This window comes from Lacerta agilis, chromosome 14 (genome assembly GCF_009819535.1).
Source record: "Lacerta agilis isolate rLacAgi1 chromosome 14, rLacAgi1.pri, whole genome shotgun sequence".
Taxonomy (NCBI): Eukaryota; Metazoa; Chordata; class Lepidosauria; order Squamata; family Lacertidae; genus Lacerta; species Lacerta agilis.
Genome location: NC_046325.1, coordinates 14055094 through 14072242, shown reverse-complemented (window position 1 = coordinate 14072242; position 17149 = coordinate 14055094). Strand labels below are relative to the sequence as shown.

At 46.8% G+C, this 17149-nt stretch overlaps 1 protein-coding gene across 1 annotated transcript; it reads right to left on the bottom strand.

The window, feature by feature from the left end:
* Positions 1-486: 486 nt before the first annotated feature.
* On the bottom strand, positions 487-10296 carry LOC117059218 (carbonic anhydrase 4-like). Its single transcript, XM_033170813.1, has 10 exons — positions 10206-10296; positions 9672-9799; positions 7414-7498; positions 7229-7258; positions 6741-6899; positions 5024-5172; positions 4413-4502; positions 3660-3738; positions 2915-3078; positions 487-1271 (listed from the first exon to the last, which is right to left on the bottom strand). Exons 3-10 carry the CDS (start codon positions 7490-7492, stop codon positions 1059-1061), a joined length of 963 nt encoding a protein of 320 aa, XP_033026704.1. The 5' UTR covers positions 7493-7498; positions 9672-9799; positions 10206-10296; the 3' UTR covers positions 487-1058.
* Between the last annotated feature and the right edge of the window lie 6853 nt (positions 10297-17149).

The following is a 17149-nucleotide window of genomic DNA, read 5'->3' as shown; positions in this document are numbered from 1 at the left end:
AGTACAGTAAGTGCCACACTTTTTAACCACAACAAAAAGAGGTAGCGGTACTGCATACCCTTGAAAAAAAAGTACCCCCTGCAGTACCCCCTGAAAAAAAAAAGCACTGGTCATATAACAACAAGAAACAAACAAACTTTCAAGAGAGCAAGGAAGGTAGTTAAAAGGTGGCTGTTTGCCCCAGTTTCTCAGCTAAGGAGAAAAATCCTGATATGTAAACCTCTGGTCCCAGTTGCTGCTTCATAGCATGATGGGCAATGAGTTGGGTAACACATGAACGCACATTGCTTGGTGCCTCAATGGCAGCTGAACGTGTGAACACGCTTCACTGGAGATGGGTAGCCTTTGAGATGTTGACACTAGGTGCTATGGGTGTTCTCTGCAGTGCTGGAGACGCGTGTGAACGTGCCATCCAAAGTCATGTTTGTGGGAACAAGCAGAGCTTCTGCCAATTCCTTCTAAAATTAGAGCTGAAATTAATGTTGATTTTTTAACCATTGGAAGTTTTAGCCCAAACAGACCTGAACCTCAAACTCCACAAGGAAATCTATATATTTCCAGTGATCCCCCCCTTTGCTTTTGTTGACATCTGAGGTTTTCGGTATGCAGTGTATCAAAATGTGCATCACTGCTCAAACGCTGATGATTGTTCTATTCCACTTAAGCCCAAACGTTGATCTGGAAACTCAAATACCATTGAGAAACAAAGCCACGATATAAGATTGGGAAATGTCAACAACGAGCCCATTTTGAATGGAAAGTTTCACTTCAACTCTAGCTCTAGTGGACTGAACCGCACTCCTCCCCCAGCACTGGGCATCCTAGCTCCTATTGATCTCCTTCTCTGTGCTCCTCTCCTCACTGAAATGTGCACCTCCCACTTTTTTAGTGTCCTTTGCCAGTGCTTCTGGTCCTGGGTGAGCTGGTTGAGAGGTAGATGGAGGTGAATTGAAGTTTCTGAGGGGGACAGAAAGAGTTGTGGCCTAGCTTTGGCCTCTCTGGAGATCATGTCGACTCTCTCTCCACGTGGTTCCTATATCCACCCCACCCCCCAGCCTTTATGCAGGTAAAAAGGATGCAAGAGTAGCCACAGAAATGAAGAGGAGCAGCACTACTGGCGGAGAGGCTATCGAGGCAGCGGATTTGTGCTTCAAACCGGCAGACGATTCCACTTTCCGGTCCCCAATGCTCTGCAGGGGGCGGTAGTTGTTCTCAATATAGGGCCCGGTGGAGGACTCCGTTGAATGAAGCTCATTCGGAAAAGCATGCACCTATTGGAAGGGAGATGGAAGGCGTCAGGTGGTGGCACATTGGCAAAGGAGGAACTCCTACGTCGGGCAGTGGGATCTACCCGGTGAAGACCAGGATGTGGCAACTCCACAGCACAAGTTACGACAGCATGGAGCTGAACTGAGGTTTCTCAGAGGCTCTTGAATTGCTGGAGAATTTCAGTTCTCCCCTGGAGAACGTTCAGCAAACTGCCCCCTCACTCTCCAGTTCCACAATCCACAAATAGCACGCAGAATGTGGGGGGCACACGTTTCTGTTCAGCCCCATGACATTGCTTTTGACAGAATTGGATAATGTAATGAGACAAATAAGGAACTGGACATAATAGTGTACAGCAGGAAAATGGCTCTGTTCTCTCTGGTCATCAAGGTGTTTACTTCTCAAGGCCACCTCTGCTTTCAAAGCCTCTCCTGCCCTCCCAGTGGTGCCTTCACCACTCGTCTACCTGCTATTTGGCCATCCCCTGACCCATCTAATGCTCACCCTCCAGCTCATCACATCTGCATCTTGTGTACAGAAAAATAGGGTCAGGGTTTGGGGTTGACTGTAGAATCCAGCTGCCTGGGAAATCTAAGCTTCCATTTCTCATTCCTCCAGGCCTCATCGTTTAACTCCCATGTAGGGTTAGGAGTGCTGGAGGAGACTCTTGAGAGTCCCATGGACTGCAAAAAGATCAAACTTATCCATCCTTAAAGATGGAAGGACAGATCCTGAAGTTGAGGCTCCAGTACTTTGGCCACCTCATGAGAAGAAAAGACTCCCTAGAAAAGACCCTGATGTTGGGAAAGATGGAGGGCACAAGGAGAAGGGGACGACAGAGGATGAGATGGTTGGACAGTGTTCTCGAAGCGACTAGCATGAGTTTGGCCAAACTGCGGGAGGCAGTGGAGGATAGGCGTGCCTGGCGTGCTTTGGTCCATGGGGTCACAAAGAGTTGGACACGACTGAACAACAACAAGGGCTACAAGTGTCCCCTGACTGAAACTCTAGAGTGGGCCATAGCTCAGGGACCGAGCTCTTGCTTTGCAGGTTCAATCCCTGGTACCTCCAAGAATGTCCCCTGTCTGAAATGCAGGGCAACCAATATAGACTATATTGAGTTAGATCAGTATTTCCCCAACTTGGGTCTCCAGCTGTTGGTTTTTTTTGGACTACAATTCCCATCATCCCTGACCACTGATCCTGTTAGCTGGGGGTGATGGGAGTTGTGGTCCAAAAAGAGCTGGAGGCCCAAGTTGGGGAAACCCTGAGTAAGATGTACCAACAGATCTAATTAAGTATTTGTTCCTACCTTCCTGGCATGGTGGCCGTGGGAGAAGGAATCATTAAACCATAGGCCACCAGCCAAAAGCCCAATTTCTAGTAGGTAATAGCCTTTTTTTTTTTTTTTTTTACTTTAAACACCAAGAAAAGTCCCTTGATCCTAATTGCAAGGGGAGCCCAGACAGGAGAAGCCAATCTCCCAAATTTCCCTCATGTATCCCATAGCTGTGCTGTTCAGTTGGCCTTTCCCAACCTAGTGTACCTCAGATGTTTTAGACAACAGCTCCTCCTACCTCTCTAAGGACTTCTGTGCCCCAGCATTCTGCCTACACACAGACACGCGCAAGATGGCAGCACTCACCACGTCTTCCGACACCAGAATGGGGTCAGCAAAGATGGTCCACAGCACAACCTCGTCACACCCGGGGGTGGTGAGGGACCCAGGGTAGCGGTAATAGCGGTCAAACTCCACAGGGCCCATCAAATCCTGGAGAGAGAAGCTGCCATCGAATTTGGTGTCCTCACCTGTACAGGGGGAGGTAAGTTGGTTGCATCTATGCTCCACACTTAAATCAGTTTCAAGCCAGTTGTGTGGATGGATGAGTAAAGCAGAAAAATCAATGGCCTGTGTGTGTGTGTGTGTGTGTGTGTGTGTGTAGTTGTTAGACTAGGGCTGAGGTAACGGGGGTTCCAATCCCTACTCAGCCATTATGGTTATTTAGTCATATGGGGCCAGTTGTCATTTCTCATCCTAACCTACATCACAGGGTTGTTGTGAGGATAAAATGTTTTTTGGGGGGGCTGGCCTTGAGTTCCTTAGAGGAAATGTGGGATATAATACAGATTTCACAAATAATAATGATGGTTCCCCAACAAGGGACACTTGAATACTGCAGTTCTATATAAGGTTCTGAAGAATTCCAAGGGACTCTTGCCAAACCACCATTCCCAGGATTCATCAGGGAGGCGATTGAAAGAATCACACCTCCCCGCCACTCAAATTGGCTATTTTTTGTTCCAGTTCATTGTGGTAGCCATGATGGATTCTCTGAGATGAGAGAAGAACCAGATGTTTTCCTTGGCTTTCCACTCACTGATGGACTTACCCTTTTCCTCAACTTCCTTCAGCTTCTTTGTAAACGATTCCCATGCTTCAGCTGTCTTGCCCTGTGCCTTCTCATAGCCCTGCAGTAAAGAGGAAACATAAAATAAGATCCAGAAATAAAGTGTGATGAAGGAACCTAGGACTCAGCATCTCCTGTTTTATCATCTCCCTCCCTTTCCCAGGGCTACCTTAAGAAGCAGAGGCAGAGGGAGGCAGGAATTGTGGTGCTCATCATTATCCAACAGGCGCATACTTTTTGGAACTTTGTTCCATGTGAAGTTCACAACTGAAGTACTAAATGTGGGTGGCGGCACCTGGAATTGCATTTTCCCAGCGAGAAAAGATGGTGCTGGGGAAATGTGATTATCTCCTTGAAAGAAGTGCTTCTTCAGAAGCAACACTGCCCATTTATCATGCAGAACAATCGACTGCTTATCAACAACATTCGCTTCTTCCAGTTCTTCTGTTTCCACTATGGGATAGCCAAGTGGTGTTTTCAACAGCCTTGCCCCCTTCCCAGCGAACTCAAGGCAAAGCAGTTCAGTCAGTGGCCTGGTCTGCGCATCACATTAAGCCATAGGTCAAATTAAATGATGGTTTAATGTGACATGGCGAGCGACTGGCCAAGAGAAAAACTCTTGCCACAGTTCCCAGAATCGTTTGGGAAAAGCCCAAACAACCAAAATGCTTTAAAACGGATATCCCAGCTGGTAGGATAGATGTGCACAAACCTTGACCTCCCCCAATCCCTCACCTGGACAAAGAATGCTACCACAGCAATGCCCTGTGGGTCCTTCAAGGCGTCCAATACACTCGTGTTGTTTTTGGTGTGCACAATGTGTAACTGAGGGGAGAAAAAAAAATAGATCAGTTTGGGACGTTTCCCTGCTGACCCACTTGGCTGCTCTTTGTGGAGAAACCTCCACGAGCAAAGAGATAGACTGCAGACAGTACACAAAAGCTCGATGCATATTGGAAATCCATCCTTGTGTCTACTCCCCTTAGACATGGTCATTCATAATTTCTAAAAAGCCCTCTGACTTGAAAGCTTTGCATACACTGATAAATACAGTATATATGGAGTTTATGCTGCTGTTATGCAGAGGTGAAAGAAATGTACGTGCACATGCTCAAGGGAACAATTATCATAGCTGTCAACTTTTCCCTTTTTTTAAGGGAAATTCCCTTATTCCGAATAGGATTCCTCACAAGAAAAGGGAAAAGTTGACAGCTATGACAATTATTTTAACAAAAAAAAAATGCTAATAAAGCAAAAGGAAAGAAAAATAAATTTAATAAAAAATGTGCCAACTGACATTAACATGCCATCAATCCCAGAATCCATATAAGAGAAGATATCCTCACCTCCATAGAGTGCCGTTCGCCGTTTATGTGGTGCTCCGATCCAGGTTTGTGGACTCCATCTCCCCAGTGGAGGTGAAAAGCCTTGGCTGTGTATGTACCCGGAAGCCCAGGGCCGCTCAGGTGGAGACCATCGCCCAGTTCTATGTCAACTGCAGGCGAAAGGAGAAACCAGACCAATTTCTATTAGTGCACCAAGAGCGTTGGAATTCTCCATCAAAAAGCTTCTCTTACTGCTTTTGTAGCCGCCGAAGTGGTGTCATTTGCAATCAATGACGCGCAGGATTGGGCAGGGTTGGTCACACTTTGGTTCGTACGGTTGGGAAAGTGAGACCAGGGTCAACCACAGTTCCCAGGGTTCTTTTGAGAGGAAGGGAAATCTGCATGTGCTCTGCATGTGCTTTGAAGGTACAGTGTGCACATAGCCACATAGTGCATTTTTAGGGTGGAGGGGGCTGAGTTTTATCCTGAAAGAGAAACACCAGTGTCCATCACACAGTGACGGTCCCATCCTAACTGCACCTCCTCTCAAGTATACCCTATTGATTTTGACAGAGTAATGATTTTGGATTTCAGTTGAACATAATAATGATTCATGACTTATTTGTGTTGGTTTTTGAGGGTGCTAACTTGTGCCAGGAAACCTGACAATGCTTAGGATTGCTGCCTTGTACTAAATTTTAATTAAATCATCAAACTGGAAATTAAAGTATGCAAAGAGTGCTTTTCTTTAGGTAGCCACAGGGGTTCAGTAATGTGGGGTGCAGTGCTGCCTGTCTAGAAGGAGGCACTTACCCCCCTCTCTTGCACCCTCTTCCGGCTATTCCCAACCAGGCACCCTCCATATGTTTTTGATCAATTCCTGTGCTAGCAGGGGATGAAGGGATTTGACGTGCAAAATACCTGGAGGGCAACAGGCTGGCGAAGCCTGGATCCTGCCGAAGCACACAGAACAGGCCAATAACGAAGAGCAGAAGACAAGGTCCTCGATGGAGCATTTCCCATTGGTGATTGGGCCATTCTCGCCATCAGAGAGATGCAGAACTGCCTGCTCAGCTATGAATCATGTGTGAATCATTGCCAGGGCAGAGGGTGGGATTGTCTCCTTCCAATCAGAAAGTGACACACACACACAGAACAGGTGGGCTGCCCTGAGGGCAGGCGATTCTGAGTTTGAAAAGTACCGGTCTCTCTAATAGCCAGCTCAGGTGGTCGGTGCCAATTGGTTTGGGTTAAAAATAAAAATAAAAATGGGTCCACCCACCAGCTAAAGGAGAGAAGCGCCAAGCTGTTCTGACCCACCTGAAAGGGGGCAGAATCTCACCAAAACAAAAAACAAAAAAACCTGGAGGATGCTCTCATGGGGCCCTGGCAGGATGTGGGCAGAATGCAGGTGAAATCTCCTGATCTGCCTACAGCCTGTTAAACTGAAGGGAAATAAATGAAGCTCCTCTTCAGAAAACAACAGGCTGCCTTTCCAAACCTGTCCCAGGCTTGGGGGGGGGGAAGGTTGGGAGATTCTCCCACACACTCTTCTGTGCTCCTCCATCACTATAAAGGTAGGGGAAATTCAGCTTTTTACTAGGAATCGCACAAACAGGAAGGGATGGCTTTTGGCAGCTTCCCCGTCTTGCAGTTTTGTGTCTTTTTTTTCATACTTTCCTGCTACCTTAAGGACTAGAAGCATAGTATTTTAAAAACGAAATGCTTGCACACTCACCTGTTTTCCCGGTGTTCTTCATCTCCAGCAGTTTTTTGGTGTCGTTGTAGCCGGTGAGAGTCACTGCACCCAATTTGGGATTATGCCTGACACTGCTGGTGACAATATCGATGGGAGATTGCCTCTTGCCTTTGCAATGGGATAGCCATGTGTCAGGTCCTGGTCAAGAAAAGGAAGAGCCAAGAACAAACAGCGTGGTAATTAGAGATGGGGCACCAAATTGAATAAATGAAAAGGAGAAGCAGCAGCAGCAGCGGGATTCTAAACTTCCCGAAAACGATATCCTTTGTTAGTTAGCCCTCCCACTTAGTCCTGTACAAGGAGGTAGAGAGGAAAATGCACTTTGCGCATGTTCAGAGGCATTTTAGTCCATTACAGGACAAAGCCCTGGAAATAAAAGTTGAGTTTGGTGTGATGGCCTTGGCTCAAAAGGATGCCTTGCTTGGAATCTGTGGCTAAGGAGAAGTTAGGGCTGCTATTTTTCTTACCACATTGTAGGCTGTCGTAGCACCAGGAACCTGCCAGGAAAAGAAACAGAGGGGGCATAAGTTTATGGGACCGAATCCATGCAAAAGGGAAGATCCAATTTCACCCCCAGGAATTATCCTCTAAAGCCCTTCCCAGAGCAAAAATGGAGACACTTAGGATATGGGTGAGGTCAGGGTGGCGTTACCTGAAGAACTGGCGTAGCATCCTCCAGAAAGCAAAAGGACGACCGCAGTGAAGGTGGCTGGTACCCAAACAGAAGCCATAGTATGCTGGAGAAAAAGTGCAGGAGAACAGATGAGTAAAGGATGCCATCCTTGAACAAATGAGGCAATTCTTGAACGAGAGTCTGTGTCAATAGCAGCACACAGAATTTACCGGTGTCCGTTTGGTGGGAGAGGTGAGGGAGCTTATCAGGCGACACATGCAAAAACCAACGTTATGCTTGTAGCTGCTCTGCTCTCTACAGCAGGCAAACGTTATTATCTCCCCAGGCAACTAAGAGGTCTAGAAACTTGTTCTCTTTTGGAATAACAGTTTGAAATGATACGGACTCCCACGGGGTAGGTGGAGTTACCACATAAATGTGGATTAATGGGGTGGCAGCAGAGCAAGAACGAGCAACGAGCGTCTTCAAACTAAACAAGAGATAACATGCTCAAAACCTCACGGCCAGAGGTTTAATGTGGCTACCAGAAGCCCAGATAAACGAGTCTTGCAAGCTTTGCGGAGCAGATGAAAACTTTAGCGAGTCTTGGATTGAAGGTCAAGGGAGACTCTCGTGTGGCCTTGGGACAGCTGTCAGTAACATTCTGTCTCTTTGAAATTGGTCTACGGGTGGCATAAAAGCCGTTCTCCTTTGGATCCATCTGTGCCTTTGAGGGGAGAGAAGATAGCATCACGGCAAATGAGTTCAAAGCAGTATCCAAAGGACTGCTTGAAATGTTCCAACTTTCCCAACGCGCTGGAAGTGGGGAAATGCATGAAAGTTGTAGCCAGATTATCTCGTGTAGGTGGTTGTGTGCAAATCTTTCAGTGCGTACAGGATACATGTGCATGGGAGAGGCACACTTGTGATGATTTGCACATAGGAAGCTACAGGGCTCCATCTGGCTCTGTACTGTCTATGCCAGTGGTTCCCAATTGGTGGTCCTTAGACCTGAGGGGTCCATGTAACCTACCCAGGGGGCACCATTGACATGACAAAAACTATTGAAATTGAAATGTTATTGAAATTTTCAAAAGTAGGGAGGGCATATCTTGGCTTTGAAAAACAATACTTAGGTAATACTTAGGTCCGCAATACTTAGGTAATTGGGGTCCATTAATCTGCGTTGACTGGCAGTGGCTCTCCATGTTCTGGACAGGAATCTGTTCCAGCCCTGCCTACAGATGCTGGGGGCTGAATCCAAGATCTTCTACATGCAAGGGGGAAGCTCTACCAACCAGCCACAGACGTTCCCACATTCCAAACCACAAGCCACAGTCATGCCTATTCATTCACAGAAGTGTAATACCATACACACAGACGCATCTCCTAAAATGGTTTACCTTTCTAAAAATGACAGGGTTAAACTGTAGGACATGAAAATAATAATAATAATAATAATACCTTATTATTATCGCCATTACTAATTTACTAATCGCCTTCCAAACCACGGTCTCAAGGCAATTTACGTATAAGACAATTAAAAACACTTAAAACACAAAACCAAATGTATTTAAAACAAGACTAAAACTCTAACAAGCGGACAGTTGTGGTAAAGACCCAATTTATCCAGCTGGGAACAAAAAATGTCTTCAACTGATTCTGGAAAGTGAAGATAATTTCCTCCTGGATGTAACTGCCATAAGAACTGGTGAGGGTCACCAGCGCTGATGGGTTAAAAAAAGAGATTAGAATATATACCGGTATATGCCAACTTTTTGCTCTAGTAAATGTTCCTGTGCCCTTTCTGCATGACAAAGCAAGTGGAAATTCCCTTAGCCACTTGGATTTACAGGCTGGATCCTTTTCACCTGTCAAATAACCTTTGAAGCTAAGTTAAAGCAAGAGACTCTTAATCTCAAGGTTGTGGGTTTGAGTCCCACATTGGGCAAAGAGATTCCTGCATTGCAGTGGGTATATATATGAAGATGGGAGGTCTAGCCAGAGCTGCTAGCTATGACAGCTGAATGGATCCTCCATTAACAGAAGCACTGTATCTCGGAACACCAATTGATGGGAATGAATAACAGGGAAAAGGCTATCATCTGACCAGCTGCTTTTGGAAACAGAATGCAAGATTAAGCTGACCCTCCAAGAACGGTTCACCAAAGCACTTATATTATTAGTAAACACCACAACTGAGCGAGCGCATGTAAAGTTAGTTTCTGCAAAGATTTCCTTCCAAATCTGGCGGTCCGGTCCCCATTATTTCTCCACCCAGCCCCAGGTAAACTCACCTGTCAAGTGTGCTCCTCTCTCCGTCCACCTCCTGGGCAAGGTGACACAGATGATGGTGGAAAAGCATCTTGGCTCCTTTTAGGTGGATATATATATCTGTGCATTAAGGTCACCGCCCCGTCTGCTTCTGGGGCGGGTGGAATTACAGTGAAGGGGAGGGTAGATTACCAGGAAGGAGAAAAGAGAAGATAAAAAGGAGCAGGCAGGCAGGCAGGGACGCTGCAGGAAAAGGGGCAGGCCTCGGGCAAATCCATGTAGGCTTAGTCCCGTGCACCTATTCCTGGGGAGGGCAATGATTTCATACGCAAAGGCTGTGAGCAAGTAAATTACACAATTAGGAAATGACTCGAAGTAGGAGCCAACCTTTCAACATGAGGAAGCTCACGTCCCCATTTCTCAAAAGCAACTCCTTCCCCCCCCTTCCTGGAGAACCCAGGGGCTGATCTAACCACTAGATTCCGCTCCCTTCCCCAAAGTAGGGCCCTAACCCCTGCGCAGATGCATACTTGCCTTTCAGGAGATTAAGGACTCACCCGACAACAAAATCTCGCCACCTTTCCATCCTGATCCCAAGTGCTCTCTTTCTCAAGCAACCCAGAAGTACCGGTTTCTTCCCACCAGCAGGGAGGGTAGCCAACTTTTCCCTCTAGTAAAAGCTCCAGTGCTCTTTCAGAATGACAAAGCAAGTGGAAATTCCCTTAGCCACTTGGATTTACAGGCTGGATCCTGTTCACCAGTCAAAGAACCTTCGAAGCTAAGTAGAGCAAGAGACTCTTAATCTCAAGGTTGTGGGTTTGAGCCCCACATTGGGCAAAAAGATTCCTGCATTGCAGGGGGGTTAGACTAGATGACCCTCCAACTCTACAATTCTATGATTCTAAGGGGAAAAGCGACACAGGTGATGCTGTTGGTTAAACCACAGAGCATAGGGCTTGCCGATCAGAAGGTTGGCGGTTCGAATCCCCGTAACAGGGTGAGCTCCCGTTGCTCGGTCCCTGCTCCTGCCAACCTAGCAGTTCGAAAGCATGTCAAAGTGCAAGTAGATAAATAGGTATTGCTCTGTCGGGAAGGTAAATGGTGTTTCCGTGTGCTGCTCTGGTTCGCCAGAAGCGGCTTAGTCATGCTGGCCACATGACCCGGAAGCTGTACGCCGGCTCCCTCGGCCAGTAAAGTGAGATGAGCGCCACAACCCCAGAGTCGTCCGTGACTAGACCTAATGGTCAGGGGTCCCTTTACCTTTACCTTTAAGGGGAATGAGCCCTAAGGTGCAGGGATAGGTGGAGGCTTTGCAATTCAACAGATGTATGTTGGCATGTTGAGGGCTGATGTGAGTTGTAGTTCAAAACGTCTGGATTGCATCAGTTTTTCCTCCACCCAAACACTCTTACAAAGATAAGGTTCCCAATTTTTCCTCCTGAGCAGGGCTATGGTTTTTGTAACAGTCGTCAGGCAGGCAGAAATGCAGCAGGCGAAGCTTCCCTCCATCACTGCATCTCTGTGCCATCTTTATCTCTACAGTCTAATACATTGGCAGGTTGCAGAGGAGAGGGAGAGGGAGAAGAGAAGCAGGGCTTCTCCATCAGCTCTGCTGACAGACCAGGTGCTCTGGCTGCTCTTTTCCCTCATCTCAGCCATTCAAACTATTTCAATTCAAGCCATGTGTTTTTTAAAAATAGGAACTGATGGCACCTGACTTGTGGTTTCTTCCTCCCTTTTCCCATTCCCTCCCATTCCCTTTTCCTTTTCTTTCTTTCTTTCTTTCTTTCTTTCTTTCTTTCTTTCTTTCTTTCTTTCTTTCTTTCTTTCTTTGAAAATATCTTAAGCTTGTGGGAAAGAACAGCCTTTTGGAAAATAATGATCGATCTGTAAGCTGCTCTCTGGGAGCTTTTTCGCTGAATAATAAAAAAAAGTCAGTTAGGTTCTACTTAGAGTAGACCCACTGAAATCAATGGGCCTAAATCAGTCGTGCTTATTAACTTCAGTGGGTCTGCTCTGGGGAGGACTAGCATCGGATGCAGATGTTTTTGTATAATTTTCTGCCTGTGATGCAGCTGTTCAGAAAGAAGAAACCAGCCAGGCTAGAAGAGGAGACAAGGGGCACATAGCCTTGCTCTGGAAAATACTGATTCCTCCTCTACCCCATCAGACACCCAGCCCCAATTCTCTGTTGGGGAGGGTAACCAGGAGTCCGGTCTCTCCAAAGCAACTATTTCCCTCAGGGGCAAACTTTGGTAATATGGTGCCCTGAGCCAGGACATAAATTGCACACACCCGACACACAATTATAATTTTCACAATAATTCCTTTTTGTACAGTTGCTTTTTTACGGATCTTATAGTGGTGGTGGCGGTGGCGGTGACTTTCCACACACACACCCCGGCTCAGTACCCTGCACACAGCACCCTAAATCTGGCACTGATTTCTATGTTAAGATCAGACAAATGTTTGACCGGAGTGCTGTAGGGGCACTCGCACTTAGCCCTCAAAGCACACCCTTTGGTACGTTTGGGGGACGTGGTTTTGTCATTACAATAAACCTCTTTCTCGTTGCAAATTTCAAGAGAACCGGTTGGGGCAGGGCGGGGTATGTGGACTGACCAGCTTTGATCCACTTCATACTACTCACCCTAAACAATACCAGGTATTAATCCTTGTAGGGGCAATAGAGGAGGTGAGGATGAGAAGGGATACTCACGGGTAGTGGAGTTCTATTCCCACTGCAGGCAGCTAGAAGGGGAGAAATTGAGATTTGATGGGTATGGGGTTGCTGCCTGGAGCCCTCCAGAAGTGAAAGCAATAGAGAGGATCGGGTTGGATTTTCAGACGTGGGTGGGTTCAAGATTCTAGATTCTTTGGAAGGAGAGAGCTGGGCTGTGTGTCAGGATTACTGGCTCTGGGTCAGTGCATGAGGTCAAAAAGTGCTGTGGGTTATGGGATGGGCACACCGGGACTCCGGGGTTCTTCTCAGAAAAGAGGAAGTGAGGCATTACTCAGTAATGGTGAAAGCAAGGAGTAGAAATGGACTTCAGATAATGCGGCACTGCTCTTTCACCCTAGCTCATGAAAGACAAGTCACCTGACCCCCTTAAGCATCTAGGACAAGGTGAACATTTTGAGTCACATTATATAACTTCTCAGTAGGGTTATTTCCTTATTGGTTCATTTAGCTGGTCCATTCGTGACCTTCACCACCATTCTGAAAGTTTTACAGGCAATATTATAGTATTTTATTTTATTTTTTTTACAATTTTTATAGTTGTATAGATTACAACATAGGCTTGCCCATCCAGTAGACAGGAGAGGTAAAAAGGTAAATGGCCCCTGGACGGTTAAGTCCGGTCAAAGGTGACTATGGGGTTGCAGTGCTCATCTTGCTTTCAGGCCGAGGGAGCTGGCGTTTGTTCACAGACAGCTTTCCGGGTCATGTGGCCAGCATGACTAAACCGCTTCTGGTGCAACGGAACACCGTGACAGAAACCAGAGTGCATAGAAACACCGTTTACCTTCCTGTCACAGCGGTACCTATTTATCTACTTGCACTGGTATGTGTTTGAACTGCTAGGTTGGCAGGAGCTGGGACGGAGCGATGGGAGCTCACGCTGTTGCGGGGATTCGAACCACCAGCCTTCCAATACAGAAGAAAAATGGCACGAGGAGGGGAAAGGAAAACAAGCAAATTCAGGCCCCAATGCTTCCCTAAAGTGACACAAATTTTATAATGTGGGAGGCAGTCCTGCGGGAACAGGAGCCACATGCCAGCTTGGTCTTCCGCTGAGCTGATGGTGGCTACCATGGGATCTCATGGAAGCAGGTCAAGGAGGAACCCAAATGTCTGGCTTTCAGAAGTCAGGAAGAAATGCTGACAGGGAATTGAGGAGCCCAGGGTTTCCCCCATATATCCCAAGCCTCCCCTCCCCTCTTGCTGTTGTGAGTCAATCCAAGAGCCCTGAGGCAGAGAGGCCGCTGAGTGAGTTGTTTTGTGAGTTGTTTTGCGTGCGGCAACTTGGAGGTGGCAGTCTCTTGCATCAGCCTTCCGCCTGCCAGGCCGGAGTTTCATCTGATGAGGAAACAAAGACAGGTAGCAACAATTTGGGCAAGATATAAGGAGCTTGCTGTGGCCTGGTTTTCATAATCAGCGACCTGCTGACAAGCAGCTCTCTGCTCTCCAAACCACCCTCGGTCCCAGGGTGCCAACAACGCCTATGCCAGAGTTCACCCCGAAGCAACCAGTTTTTTTTGTTTTGTTTTTTTACGAGTGTCCTCCCTTCCATTCTGAGGACGCATCACGCCTAATAAACCAAAAAGGTGGAATGTGGTGTGATGAGTTTATGATTTCAGGACTTCTGAGAACAGCAGATATTATGGTATAAAAAGGCTTGATTTTATACCAGTCAGCCCTACCCTACTAACCATATATTGGATACTCCCTGCCCTCCTGACCCTGCTGCCATTGACGCCAAGTGTGAACCAGGCTGTGAGAGGTGGAGTGGAAGATAATGCTGTCTTAACACATGAAGGTCACTTTGTGGCCTTGGGCAACTGTCTCCCAGCCAGGAAGCTACCTCACAGGGTAACTGTGAAGATAAAAATGGGATAGCTCCGTCTACACCGCCTCAAGCTTCTGAGAAGACAAGCCAGTTATCTTTCGATAAAATAAATGTTAGATTGTGGTTGGGCTACACATCCAGTTAGCTCAGTTGGTAGAGCAGGAGACTCTTAGACTGCCTGCACATAATATGTTTAAAGCATGTCCCTCCCCACTGAATCCTGGGAACTGTAGTTGGTTAAGGGTGCTGGGAATTGTAGTTCTGTTAGGTGCAAACTACAGTTCCCAGGAATCTTTGGGAGGTGTTCTTTAAATGTATGGTGTGTTCACAGCGTCAATCTCAATGTCATGGGTTCGAGATCAACCTTGGGCACATACCGTATTTTTCCATGTACAGGTATAAGATATTTTTTCCTTAGAAATAATAGGCAAAAATTGTGACAGATGGAAGAGGGGGGATGGACAACTGGTGGCAGCAGCCAGCAGGAGATTAGCAGCGGCGATTGGGTGTGTGATTGGTTGCTGCGGCAAGGCCTGCTGACGATTGGCTGCAGCTGTGGCAATTGGGCGGGCTATTTATGGCAGCGACAAGGCTTGCATGCGTGCAATCGGCTGTGGTTTCGTCAAGTGTGCAGGTGTGCTTTTGGTGGCGAGTGTGCAGACAATTGGTGGCTGCAGCGATTTGCATTGGCGGGCAGGCTGTAGAGTGACTGGCGGCGGTGACTCCTCCCCAAAAAAGCTCAACAACAACTTTGGGGAAACCCCCCCCCCCATTTTTTGTTGCGGTCCAAAAAAAAAGGGGTCGTCTTATACATGGGGGCGTGTTATACATGGAAAAATAGGGTATATTTTTTTTAAGTACTTATTCACACAACATCTGTGGAATACACTTCCACAAGATTTTTGATGGCTATAAACTTGGGTGAACTTAAAAGAGGATTAGACACATTCATGGAGGAAACGACTATCAGTGACAGCCAGCCATGATGGCTATGTTTCAATCTCCGCTGTCAGAGGCAGGATGTGTTTGAATATTGTGAGAACAGGATGCTGGTCTATGTAGGCCTTTGGTCTGATCCAGCAGGCTCTTATTTCTTACCTCATTTTGATGAGAACTTAAGAAGAGTCTGCTGGATCAGGCCAATAGCCTACCTAGTCCAGCATCCTGGACAAAATTCTCAGAATGAAAGATTAATAGCACACCAGGGGAGTGATAAATACCGGTAATAGAGAAAGACAGCCTGCAGCTCTTGCAATACCTGCCCCAAGACTGGGGAGGCACCTGGAAAAATGGCTTCTCCTGGGAACTGTAGTTTGTCAAGGCTGCTGAGAGTTGTTAGGAGACCCCCTGATCCCCTCACAGACCTACAGTTCCCAGGATGGTTTAACGATCAATCCCCTTCCCATGGAATCCTGGGAATTGTAGCTCTGTGAGAGGAATGGGGCATTTGCTAACAACTCTCAGCACCCTTAATGAACTAAAGTTCCCATAATTCTTTGGGGGAAGCCATGCCGTTTATAATTATTTCATAGTGCTTTAAATGTATATTGGAGGTCTTTAAGTGGAGGCTTGACAGCCACCTGTCAGGAATGCTTTGATGGTGTTTCCTGCTTGGCAGGGGGTTGGACTGGATGGCCCTTGTGGTCTCTTCCAACTCTATGATTCCAACTCTATGATTCTATATTGTATACGGGGTCTGAGTTACGTAAGGCTACTTTTGACATCATGATTAATGTCAATGGAACATGTACTCAGGCTCGGACCACTACGACGCTCGGTGTTGCCACATCTGAAGTAAAAACAACAAAATGTTGCATGCTGCCTAGCTTATTTTTTCATGACGCACAGGCCTAGTCTGAATAAACACCGAGGAAACAGACAGTGAAGAAACAGGGCCATGCTTACTTACTATAGACATGACACATGGACATAATTTTACACAGGCGGATGATGTCCATAAAAAAAATCAAATTAATGTAGTTTCAGGCTGAACCATTATTTCCCAGATTCTATGTACATTAATGAAAACGTAAGTGTGGGTCTGTGTGCAGATATGATCTAAAAAGACATTTCCTCCCCAAAATGTGTGGCAAGAGACAGCTGTGCCTGCTGAGTCGGGTGGCTATGATCATGTTCTTTCACCATTTACTTTTGCCTGAACCAGGCCCCAGAGGTGGAGGGTTGAAGGTTGAAAAACAGTGCCCCTTGGCTCTGTCCATCTTTGATGTTTAGCCAACACTTGTTCAGATTGTCCAATCGATAAAGGTGACTAGATCAGTAGGCTCATCCGATCCGTGATGCTTTGTTTTGAAAATGTGCTCTTTGTGCGGCTTGTTTTCTCTTAGGAACGGACAGTCTCCACACCCCACTCCCAATAAACTTTCTACCCCAAGTGACATTAGTGGCTGCTGGTATAGGTTTAAGTTTACAGTCATCAGCACTCTGTTTACAAGCTCCCCCAAGTGTCCTCCATCTCTACTGCCAGGAAGGTGAAGAGGCTTCCAAGTCCAGCTGAGGCTAGTTCTCCACCACATAGCCTAGTGAACCGTGGCTGAACTGATCCCTTCAAAGGCCTTGTCCTCTTCCACCGAGAGCCTGTCTTGGGCTTCAAGCATCTTCTCTCGGATTTTGCTGCCCCTCACTGAGCAAGGCTGTGAGGTTTAATTATTAGTAGGGGGTGGATCCTCTGAGGTTTCCCTTTTAGGCAAACATTTGTCCTACACTGTAGATGGACCAGCATGGCTGACTGGAAATTGGGTTACAGGGGCTGCGATCCTATGCCCACTTATTTGGATCCAAGGTTAATATTGACCTCTGAGGCCCTGCTTGTGAATCCAGCCTCATGAGGTACCTATTAGACTCAAGGACACAATAGATGGGACACTAGAGACAGGCTCCTGCCCAAGCCTGTGGCGAGTTCAGCATCACCA